The sequence below is a fragment of the Podarcis vaucheri genome, assembly GCF_965113315.1.
Source record: "Podarcis vaucheri genome assembly, chromosome: 3".
Classification (NCBI taxonomy): Eukaryota; Metazoa; Chordata; class Lepidosauria; order Squamata; family Lacertidae; genus Podarcis; species Podarcis vaucheri.
The window spans coordinates 60873560-60885566 of NC_138761.1; the positions used below are offsets into that span (position 1 = coordinate 60873560).

Consider the following 12007-nt stretch of genomic DNA (forward strand, 5'->3'; position numbering starts at 1 on the left):
GCAAGTGGAAGGTCCTAGGCTCAATCTCCACAATGGGCTGGGAGTATCCCCTCTGAAATCCTGGAGGGTTGCTGACAGTAATAGATAGCGTAGCTGAAACAATACTCGGCTAAATGGACTGATGGCATGACTATATAAGACAACTCCCTCGGTTCCTATTGATCCAATTTGGGTCTGAAACTGAGAGTATAGCTGCAATTTATTGTTAGTTTTTCAAAGCTGCTAAGTACAATTAATGATTTTCTCAGGAAGCAAACCATGACATTTCTGTAATTCTTCAAGAGATGTACTGAGTAATGAACAATTCAGTTTCCACTGTTGTTCAGTCCCAAGTAGCAATCCAATGGATTTTTGTCTCTTCTCCCCACCCTCCAGGTTATTTTGTAGTGTTTGCCATATCCCAAGTATGAATGTTCAGTATTTCCTAATGAGTATCATGCTCACTAATGTGTTCAAACAAACTACTTTGGCTACAGGGAGCTGGTAAATATACAGGTGTACAACTTTTTAAAAAGTTTAGTATTTGTTCCTCTATTCTCAACCACCTAAAAAACACATTTGGGGCCAGAAAGTTAACTGAATGCTGCACACTGAGGCCTCAATGTAATCTTTTGAGTGGTTTGAACAGGTTCTCGTATACACTGTATGTGGGCTCAGCAACTTGGCCTGGCAGGCAGCTATATGCAGTAGGGGACATGCTATGCCGCCTCTATCCCCATCTAACCCTCCCACCCACTTCCCTCTTAAGCTGCAGCTGTGGAAAACCAAGCACACCGGACTCAACCCAGGGACCCCTGATCACCACCATGTGTGAACAAGATGGTAGGAATGAGTTGCAACTCCTGGAGCCGTGCAGGGAAGGACACATTTCAGCACTAGAATATTTGCTTAGCACATACTGGCTGGATCCTGGGCACCCCCAGGGACCGGCTACTGTCTGCAACTGTGGGGAGATGCTATCAGTAACACTGAGCTTAATGGACCAGTTGCCTGACTCTCAAAAGTGACCAGACCTTCCTTCCTCTCCCTGCGCACAAGCCTACAGGAGAGCCGACACAGCTGCCCCTCCATTTGCTTGCCTTCTCTTCCTGAGTCCTATAGGAGAGCCAGTGTGATGCAGCGTCGGACCTGGGAGACCAGAGTTCAAATCCCTGCTGGCCCAGGAAGCTCCCTGGGTGACGTTGCGGCGAGCACTGCCAGTCAGGCTAAACTACCTGGCAGGGTGGTTGTGGGATTAAATGAGAGGGAGAACCAATGTCTGCCGCATTGAGGCCCTTGGAGGGGAAGGTGGGGTGGAAGTGAAACGTGGAACAAATACAACGCAAGCCGAGCCTCGCTCCCTTCGAGAAGCGCTGGTCCTTTGCGAGCTTGCAGGGGGCCTTAAAATAAAATTAACAGGCGGCGCGAGAGGCCTTTATAACGGGTTCCCGAAGTGTCACGTGTCCTGCTCCGTCCGCTCTTTCGCCGCCGGCTCGCATTCCCTTTTCGGTAGCGGAGCGCGGACGGGCAGCGCCTCACGGAGGCCGAAGTGACGTCGGCATGAGGGAGCCTGACAACCACCCTCTCTGCCTGCTCCGCCGCCGCCGCCGGCTCCTGCCATGCTGTTCCGCTTCGGGGTCGTCGTGCCCGCCCGGCTAGCCGAAGGCGGCACGGCGCTGTGCGTCTCGGGTTCCCGGCCCGAGCTGGGCCAGTGGGACCCCAAGCAGGCGCTGGCCATGAAGCCCGCGAGGCCGCTGGCTCCCTTGCCCGCTCAGGAGCCGGTCCTGTGGCTGGCGGAGGCGGCGCTGCGCGAGGACGAGGCCGCGTGCACCTTCTGGTACAAATTCCTCAGGCGGCACGAGACGGGGGACGCTGTCTGGGAAGGTAACGGCCGCTCAGCAAGCCAAACTCCCTGCCCCCCGCCTTCTTCCTCTCCGTGTTTGCGCGCCCGCACGCATGCGTGTGCCACGGGGGCGTGGCCATGACGGCCAGTTCTCGCGTCGAGGACGGTGGGCGGTTGTTTTTGCTCGCTCGAGGGACGCGCGCTTATTGCATCAGCACAGCTGTGTCACCGTTATGTAATAAAGAAAAAAACCAGTCTGCCTTGAGCGGATCTTTTAGGTGTAGGTAGCTCACAAATGCAGAAAGTCTTCCCCTCAGCCTGCTGAGATATATTTCTTCACGTGGATGGTGCTGTGTTGGCTACAAAAGGGGGGACAGATGATGATGAGGATGATGATGATGATTAATAGGGGTGGAGATAGTTATTAGGTTTGAAAGCCCCCCCTCCCCTTCTGTTGAGACTGGGAATGCATTGTGAGGTGGCTCCGAAGTACAGTTGTATCTCGGAAGTCAAATGCCTTGTGAATTGGAACGTTTTGGCTCCCAAACGCTGCAAACCTGGAAGTGAGTGTTCCAGTTTGTGAATGTTCTTTGGAACCCAAATGTCCGACGCGGGTTCCGATTGGCTGCAGGAGCTTCCTGCAGCCAATCAGAAGCCGCACCTTGGTTTTCGAACTCTTTGGAAGTCGAACAGACTTCCAGAATGGGTTCCGTTCAACTTCTGAGGTACAACTGTAGTTGCGGTTAGCTTGTGATGACCATGGGGAATTAACAAGGGTCATGAATGAATACAGGGGCACACAGGTCTGTGGTTGGCCTCTGGCTGTCTAGAGAGACAGTGAAGTCAAACTGCTGCATTAACAGCACTAAAGTGACTTCTCTGTGAGGCGTTAGCTTGGCTTGTGTGTATGGAGGTCCTGGGCTGCCCAGACAACAAGACCCCCCTCTCGGCCTCGCTGATGTGGTCCCAAAGGAAAGCAGAGCAAAATGTTTGGCACCAGCTTGTCTGCAGTCCAACCGTCTTAGGGACTCTGCTCCAGATTTGTGTAGGGTTTAATCCTTAGCCTTTTCTTTTCCTGAAGATACAAGGTTTAGGATCAGAGTCTTTCTTCTCCTAGATGAGCTACCTTCGCAGGTTGATGAGCCCCACCTGCCCCTCACCTCCCTCTACAGCAATGCAGGACCTGCCTTCTTGACCACTGAGCCCACTATTGGTTTCATTTGCTCAAATTGCCAGGGTTTGACTTGACTTTCACCTGGGTTAGCCAGCCAGTAGAAGTTTTCCAGAGTGTGGCCGCTGTCCACATGTTGACAGCTTCTAGGAGCCACAGGTGAGAACTGAGTGCAAGGTGTACAAACTCTTCCAGAAGGAGCACAAAGTGCCCCCCACCAGGGGTACCCCTCCCGTAACACCCGTACACCCCACTGTTACAAATATATGCCATAAATCTCTTCTAAATGAAATGTAGGCTCTTACGAAGGAGGTGTGGTTGGATACCTTTAGACAGAATTTAGGGGGGAAAGGCACTTGCATCCAAAACAATCACTGAAATATCCTGTGAGGATGTATATTTTGGTGAAGACCAACAGTTCCAGTAGGTCATACTTCTTTGGTAATTTTGAAACACTGCTAGAAAGGTGTAGAAGTCCTTTTCAAGGGGTGAATGACTCACAGAGTAATGCTATGCAGGCGCATAGGGATGGTGGGAAAGAAACTACTACACCCACAGAGGTCACATTAGATTTATATTGCCCCATTCACATGCAGGGCTTAATAATAATGAAAGTTGAGAGTATAGTTTACATAGTGCAGCTTCCAGACAAAAATGTTTATGAGCTGCTGCAGCTAAGGAAGTAACCATGGTTTATGGCACTGGAGAGGAAAATAAAGAAAGCCACATTGTTTCAAGGTTGCAGTAGGCTGTTGAAAATAAAAAGCATTATTTTGCAGTTCAGTGTTTTTATTTGCACCTTGAGAGTAGTAAGGTGTGTGTGATTGAAAGTTGCACCATGTACAGTTAATATTTAGCTAAGACATGTAGTATATAATTACACTATCTTGGTATTATTATTTTTTTGGAATTGTGCTTTATTGCTTTAAAATTTCAAAACCAGGTGTTATTTTAAAACACTTGAGTACATTTCTTATGGATAGTGTGTATGTGTGTGTGTTTGTGTGTGTAATGGTGGTAAGAATCTATTCTGTTCTACTTATAATTGCATAGAAAAGTCAGACAGTATTGGAAATAGGGAGAAGACCTGGAGAAGCTGAAGTAGATAGTTGGAAGGGAAGAATGGACTGGGTACTGAAGGTAGCTATATATTGTTGTAGCTCGGTTTCATAAGGAAATCTTCCTGTTCCATTGCAAAATGACAGTAGGTTTCAGAAACAATGCATCTTTAACTTGCTACTACAGTTGGTAGCCGATCATTTCCTCGGGGTATTAGTAAAATCTAATTATGACAACTAGGAATCCTGTAACGCACTCTCCAAATCTGTGACCTCCAGAGAAGATTTTACTGAAATAATTATTTTTCTAGAGAAGGGCAGTTGTAATTTCTTGTTCCCTTTCATGTCTTTTTTATTCCCTTCCTCAATCTTTTGCTCTCTTGCTCTCTCTCTCTTTTCCTTCCTCAAGCTAGAATGGTCTATAAATCAATACTTTCTGCTCCCACTAGATGTCCCTCTTGGACCTGAGAATCGAAAATCCTCGTTTCTCCTACAAGACAGCACTATGAGAGCTTAATCGACTTTTAACTCAACAAATTTAAATTTTATTCCCTTTGTGCATTTCAATCTTGTCTAAAAAATAATAGAAGGGAAGGAACATTAAGTACAGCTAGGTATTGACTGCCTAATTTTTTAAAAAGCACAGCTTATTTCAATCCTTTTGCTGAGCAAACAGTATTAGATCTTTTAATGTTTTCAGGTATAAGGATACTTTGTGAGTGACTAGAAGTAAACGTGAACATGTTGTAAAATCCAAACATTGAAAATAGAGCAATCTTCTATGGGTTAGTTTTCTGGTATGGTCTAAAATTGGGTTGGGCAAAATATGAGACAGGTCACGCAAAATAAAGGACTGGTCGGGGTGGGGGTGGGAGGGTCACACATACTCTCATGGCACCAAATCCCCCCCACATTGTGGAGGGTGATTCCCCGCATTTGGTCTCCCGCTTCCCTCACCATTTTGGCCCTGCTCTTTCCCTCAACTCGCATAGATAGGCAGGGGCCAGGGATAGATGGCCAGCTCCCACAGGCAACTTGAGATGAAGCTCCAGCCTCTTGCCCATGCTGGTATCAGAAGAGACTAGAGTGTGGAGGAGGAGGGAGGAGGAGAGGTTAGGTCAGGGTGGCAGAGGGGGCTGAGCAGTGGCAGCCCCACACCATGCTAGACTTGGGGGTGGCAGCAGAGGAGGAGCACCAGCAAGAGGGAGGGAGGGAGAAGAGGTTGCTTCTTTCACCTTTTCTCTATTGTCCCTTGTGCTGGGCTGGGCTCCTTGTCAGCCACACCAACAGTGATGCAACTGCCATTTGGGGCTGGCTGAGCTCAAATGTGGAGGAAAAGGCGTTCTGTTTGAAGTCCAAATGGGAAAGGGGATATTATGTATAGTGGTACCTCAGGTTAAGAACTTAATTCATTCTGGAGGTCCGTACTTAACCTGAAACTGTTCTTAACCTGAGGTACCACTTTAGCTAATGGGGCCTCCCACTGCCGCGCCGCCAGAGCATGATTTCTGTTCTCATCCTGAAGCAAAGTTCTTAACCCGAGGTACTATTTCTGGTTAGCGGAGTCTGTAACCTGAAGCATCTAACCCGAGGTACCACTGTAGTCAGTGGTCTGTGTTGCCTGAGCTTGAGTCTGGACTAAGGATTCTGAGCCCCTGATACCTGATATCCAGTCACAGAACATTTCAGGATTTGGGCCTCTGCCATTGGCCCTTAAACTCTGACTTATGATTCGCAGCTTGGAAGTTTAGGCAGCCAATCACGTTGGGAGTGGGAGTGGCCCAGGCCTTCAGAAATGTATATAAGCAGTTGCTTTGCCCCTGTTGTCCTGCTCTGTAGTTCAATAAAGGTTCTTGCTGTTATCACTATGTCTTGCCTTGTGAGAACCCACCTACACTTCAGGGGTTACACTTTTGTCCAAAACCAGGACGATCCCATTTTTATAGGGACAGGTAGCAACTCTAGCCTGAGATTTTCCCCTTCCAGTTTTATGCCCCCATGCATAGGCTTTAAAGGCAGTGGAGGCATATTGGATATTTTCTGGGTGGGGGCAAAAATCAGGGGATGAAATTTACCATCATAGTCTATCTCCTCCGACCAACTCTGAGTGTTATGTCAGGGACTGAAGTCAGACCATTGGTCTATCTAGCTCGGCATTGTCTGAACTGTCTGGCAGGGTCTTAGACAAGGGTTTTTCGCAGCACTGCTTAGAAATTCCGGAGACTGAACCTGGGTCTATTTCATGCAAAGCATGTGCTCTGCTCCTTAGCTACAGCTTATCAAGCCTTTAGTTTTAGCTTTGCAATTGTCCATTTGATGGTTGTAAATAAGAGCAGTGAAAGAGACTTATAGCATAATCCAGGCATGTATACTCAGAAGTAAGTTCCATTGTTTTCTAGGTAAGTATATAAAGGATTGCAGCCTTATCTCTGCCTCTGTGCCACCTATAAGTACTTGAAAACAGAAAGGTTTTGTTCTCTTCCTGACTTGCAAGATTTTTGTGTGTGTGTGTGTGTGAGAGAGAGAGAGAGAGAGAGAGAATAAAGCTTATACTTAACACAGCACTGCCTCAGTTCCCTGAACAAAGGGACAGGTTTTTTTAACTGATCCAATGAGCAAAAATTAACACATTCAGAATAGCAAGTGAGTATTGTTTTTTTCCTATTGTTTACTGCTGAAACAACTAAAGGGGGGGGGACACTATATCTTTACTTATTATCCACCATAATTTGCTGAAAAACAGAGACTAGGTATACAGTTTTTGTAATGTACCTTTGCATCTTTGATATGCTAAGCCAGGCTTTAGAAATGTACAGGGGAAATGCTATTTGGAAACCAAGCAGGCCCATCGCCAAGTTGTCTGAGCCATCTCTATTTAGATGAAGGAAGCTCAGCATGTCCATAGCTCTATACAGTAACAATCAATACCAATTCAGTCTTGCATTCCAAGCCATCTAATACTGAATTTAAGTCAAAATGTGAAATAGCAGGGATGCTTCCATAACAGACTCCAATCTCAAGGGTTTAGAAACGTGGGACTTGTTTTGTTCAATGGTGAAGCCTAATAATGTTAACAGGAAAATATCATTCCTTGAAGTACAGTAAGTGAAAATTGGACCTCAATGAATTTTCTTTATTATTGTAATGCAAGACTACAGAAAGTTGGAAGTGATTTATCTGAATCTCTTTATGAAACTTTTTTAAAAAAGCATCTGGTCAGACAGCTAAGCTGAATTTTCAGCTCCCCATTGAATGTTGCACATCCACGAGTTCTGTGTCAATCTGCCTGTCTGTGTTTCTTCTATAATCATTAATCCATTTTTACATATTGTAAAATCTTATTCTCCCCCCCCCCATAGTTTATTCAGATAAATTCAACTGCTGAGCTGCAACCCAGTTGTCTGGATTTGAACAGCAGTCTCTTTCAGTTATATAGGACAGACTAGCTTTCAACCTTTGAGTTATTCTGGGGAAATATAACAACAACAATTTTCTGTGCTATTCTTATTAATAACATTTTTATTTTTTTCCACACAATTCTGTCATCTTTCTCCCAAACAATTTGTTCAAAAAATGATCTGGAATGAGCAGTAAGGTAGCCAAGTTATGACACCAAACCACTGCGGGTGGTAGAAAAAAAAGGGTTGTGAAATGCTCCAAAAGATGTATCCAGAATGTGTGAAAATGGCATTAAAATGGCAAATTAATTCAGTGTAAGCAAGGGGAAAGTAAAACACTTTGGCGGGAGGTCATAAGTTCACATAAACACTGATCTTGACTGACCTCAAGATCATGATGGGGAGTTTAATGAAATGTCCTGTTCTGTGGTGATGTTCAGCACCAAGGGAAGGTGATGATGACCCAAGCAAGGTAGAGATCTGTAGAGCCAGGGTTCTGAAACATGATAGGTAAAGCAAGGCAAGGCCAAGACCTTGGATAAGATCAGGGTTACAGTTGTGGCAGTGTAGCAGAGGCAGAAAATAAAGTTGTTTCAGTGGTGCCTTGGAGCAGCTGGCAGAGTTTTGTAGCCTGGTCTAGTTACACAAGGTCATAGAGTCATAGAATGGTAGAGTTGGAAGGGACCATGAAGGTAATCTAATCCAGCCTCTTGCAATGCAGGAATCCTTTGCCCAGTGTAGGGTTCAAACCTTCAACCCTGAGATTAAGAGTCTCATGCTCTACTAACTGAGCTATCCCAGAAGAAAGCCCTGCTCCTTGATCTGGCACTTAAAATGCCAGTACCCTTTTCTGCAGCTGTTGGATTTTTCTAGGCAGTGGGGTGTCAAGTTTGGGGAAAGCTTCTCAGAGGTCTCCTGATACTGAGGAGGCTGTATAGTTCAGTCATTGATGTCTTGTAGCAGAGATGTCTCCTTAGTGTTTGAGAGATGCAATGTGAGCTCCAGTGTCATAGATTCACTAGGGAAGGACACACCCTGAAATTTTTGGTCCTGTATCTGACAGTGCTGATGAATGTACAAATGGCATGGCTGGTGCAGTCACAATCCAGAAAACAGAACTTACAAACAGACATGCCAGACCCAGTGTGGTGATCAAGTCTCTGGAACAGTAACAAGGGCACCAATTTCAGATCTAGTGAACATATCACACCATGAGAAAATCTGTTTTCTGTACTCAAATTCCCCTGGGAGAGCACATGAAATAGGGTGCATTCGATATGGTTTTTCCTTCGTTGGCTATCTGGGTGTTTCTTTCAGAAACATTGCTATCTATGCCTATTTTACTTTGCAACCATTAAGAAAGTGGATAGTGGACGCCTTACAAGAATGTTGGGACCACTTGGAACTGCCCCAGGACTCTTAGCCTGCTTGTGTTACAGGTTTCCATGCATAAGATGCTACCCAGCATGTTGTGTGCTTGAGTTCAGCTCTTTTGATGTTTGCACCTCCTCCCTCTTCCCACACCCTTTTGGAGCTTATGTTTTCCCTCCCATCACTGATCTTGGGCTACTCTGGATTACTTCTTTCTTTTGATCATGTCTTACTTGCTTTTCATATTCTTGTTTGTTCTTCTCTCCCATATGAGCTGCTCATTGCTCAGAGATCTTTGTTTTAATCTCCTTTGCAATAAAGCCAGTGGCTTTTTGATATGCCAGTTTGATCATCTTTCTTACGCATCATGCCAGGAGCCATATGGGCAGTCCTGCAGGCTTTGAAAGAAAGACTGTTCACAAAGATTGATTTGTAAGGCAGAGTATGCTGATTGCTTTGTTCTTGGACATGTTGATGTGCAAGCAAATTGCATGGGAGAGTTTTTGAACAACAGTGGAATAAAAAAGGACTTAGTTCGGAATCCTTGGTACAGAAATATATCCTTTCAAGAATAACCATTATTTGGCTTCCTAATGTTTGTCAGTGATGGGCTCCATTGTTTTTAATCTTAGCCTTTAGACATGAAAATCTCCTTCCACATAGGATACCCAGGCCACACCAGTAACGGACATAATGCAGGCACACAGCCCCAGCTTTTAGGCTTTGCGCACCACGTTGAGCAAAGTGTCCTTGCATGGAAACCATCATCCCCATGCCAGTTGTGTTTGCATAAGAGCAAAAGAGTCTGAGCGCAGCCTCCAGGCTTCCACAGGCCCTTTCTCAACTGCTCTTTCTCTAGTGTGGTAGAAGTGTTTGTGTGTGTACTGGAAAGCCAGTATGATGCAATGGTTAAAGTGTTGGACTATGACCTGGGAGGACAGGGTTCAAATCCCCACTGAGCCATGAAGCTCACTGGGTACCCTTGGGCCAGTCACTGTCTCTGGACCTAACAACCTACGTTACAGAGTTGCTGTGAAGGTAAAATGGGGGAGGGGAGAACCGTGTATACCTTCTTGAGCTTCTTGGAGGAAAAGGTGATATATCAATCCAATCAATCAATCAATCAATCAATCAATCAATCAATCAATATTAGGAAGGACATAGGAAGCTTCTTTATTTGTCCATCTAGCTTAGTACTGTTTACTCTGACTGGCAGTAGTTTTCCAGGGTCTCAAGCATAGGGTTTTCCCATTCTCTGCTATCTAATTCTTGTAAGTGGAAATGTCAGCAGTTGCTGTTCTGTCCCTTGGAAAACTGCTCCTGGACAATGTAGGACGGGGGCAAAAATCAGGCAAGGATGGTTACAGTGGGAAGGAAGGACCAGGAGCTTCCTTGAGCTAACTTATAGGATCTGAGCTTTTGTGTGATTTGTAAATGAAATGGATTAAATATTGCAATCGTGCTGTACAAGGTTGTGTTTTATTTCATGTTAAGAAAACACTTTCTTTAAAAAAGAAATTCTTAAAACTACATTTATCCAAATAGGAAAGCTAAAGCTATAGCAATGAGAGAAAAATGTATTTGTCAATCGATCTGGACTTTACTAATGTGCTCTTTGTTTGGCCACATCCCTATTCCAAAGTGATTTTTGTGTTTCTTTCATTTATTATTCAGCAGGTGAAAGAGGAGGTGGGTGGAAACTGATTAATTTTGTCCTTTAAACTCTGTATGGGAGAAGGGGATATGTAGAAATTGAAAAAGGTTGATGATTTAAACAGCCATTATTTCTAAAGTGGTATATTGCAAACATTTATTTTTCAATGTACAGTATAACTGCTTAAAGTTACAAACTGAGTAGCCAGTCACAGTCCTTCCCTCAAAATACCAAAAAGCTTCCTCATGAAGGGTGTGATACTATGTTAACTCCTTTTTGAGCAAAAATAGGTAAATCCGGTGATATTTCTTGTCCCTGCGTGTGAGGATATATTATACATTTGATGCCCTACTATGGTTTTGCCAGATGTGAGCTGCATATTCTGCCACGTACATGAGTATTTCATGTCCAGATATTTCTACACGAAATTCAGCCTTCAAGATTGGCCCCAAAGCCTGTTTTCATTGTATGTGTGGATTGGGGACTGATCAACTAAATCTGCTAATTCAGAGGAACACCAAGGAAGTACATCCAAATCTGGGCTTGAAGTAATTTCAGAATGAATAGAAAGCTGAACTTAAAAGAGCCTGTTAGGTTTATTTTTCATTTGTTCTGAAACAAAGGAACAGATTGTGAATGAGTATATCTTTTTGTATTCATTAAAGGCCTGGAGAGATGATCTGTGTCTCTCACAGGAGGAGAGGCATGAGCTGAATTCAGTAGCTGCTCCTGCTCTTAGCATTTCCAATTCCCCTATTGCCAGAATGGTCTGGTCTGGACAAGAGAAAAGATCTATCAGGGGATACCATTCCTTCCCTCCCCATAACCCGCCCCAAATCTCATATGAATTTCCCCCCTCTTAGATTAACTCCATCTGGACCTGATGGTTTGTCCTTTTCAATTTCTCAATAAGGTCTAGAACTTCATCTCTTGTCACCATTATCTGATTGTGTCCACAGTGGGGCGTTAATGCATATGTAGGTAGCAGTTTCCATATGGTCTTTTGTGCATCTTCATCCACACATGAGGACTTCCAGTTTTATGCCTCTGACATCTACCCTTATGTTTCCCATCTACATCATTGGGCAGTGCTTGATGGGATGTATTCACACTTCGCGCGGTTGTCTGTTTGTGTCAATTAGTACTTCCCTGCCCACCATAAGTTCTAGAAACCTAAGATTGATTGTGGGCAAGTGTGTATGTATGTGTTTTCCTGTGCATTTGTACTTTAAAAAGAAAAGAAAAAGGAAGACCTTTTTCAATTTACCAGATTTGCACAACATTTTCTCCTTTAGATGCCTCTCTGATTTTATTCTCTGGCTCAAGACCAAACTGATCCCGCAATTTTTTTTGGGGGGGGAGGGCATAGAAAAAGAAAACGAAGAAGAAGAAGAAAAAGAAGTCGTCCCCAGTACTGTTTTACTTTGGGGGCCTGGTGGTGATTCTGTGGAGGAGTCTCTCTTCTCAGGAACTTGTTCTGCAGGATTTGATCCATATTTGATATTACTTCCTGTCTCTTTGATCTACCTTTCT

At 44.5% G+C, this 12007-nt stretch overlaps 1 protein-coding gene across 2 annotated transcripts in view; it reads left to right on the plus strand.

The window, feature by feature from the left end:
• Positions 1–40: 40 nt before the first annotated feature.
• Positions 41–12007, plus strand: part of EPM2A (EPM2A glucan phosphatase, laforin) — a 39058-nt gene continuing 27091 nt past the window's right edge. The window contains exon 1 of one of the 2 annotated variants that reach the window (XM_082215996.1): positions 41–1863. In XM_082215996.1, coding sequence (XP_082072122.1) covers positions 1599–1863 — 265 coding nt within the window. In that variant the 5' untranslated portion in view covers positions 41–1598. Of the gene's footprint in view, positions 1864–2078; positions 2103–12007 lie in introns of those variants that run through there. The other variant, XM_082215997.1, reaches the window with a different exon arrangement.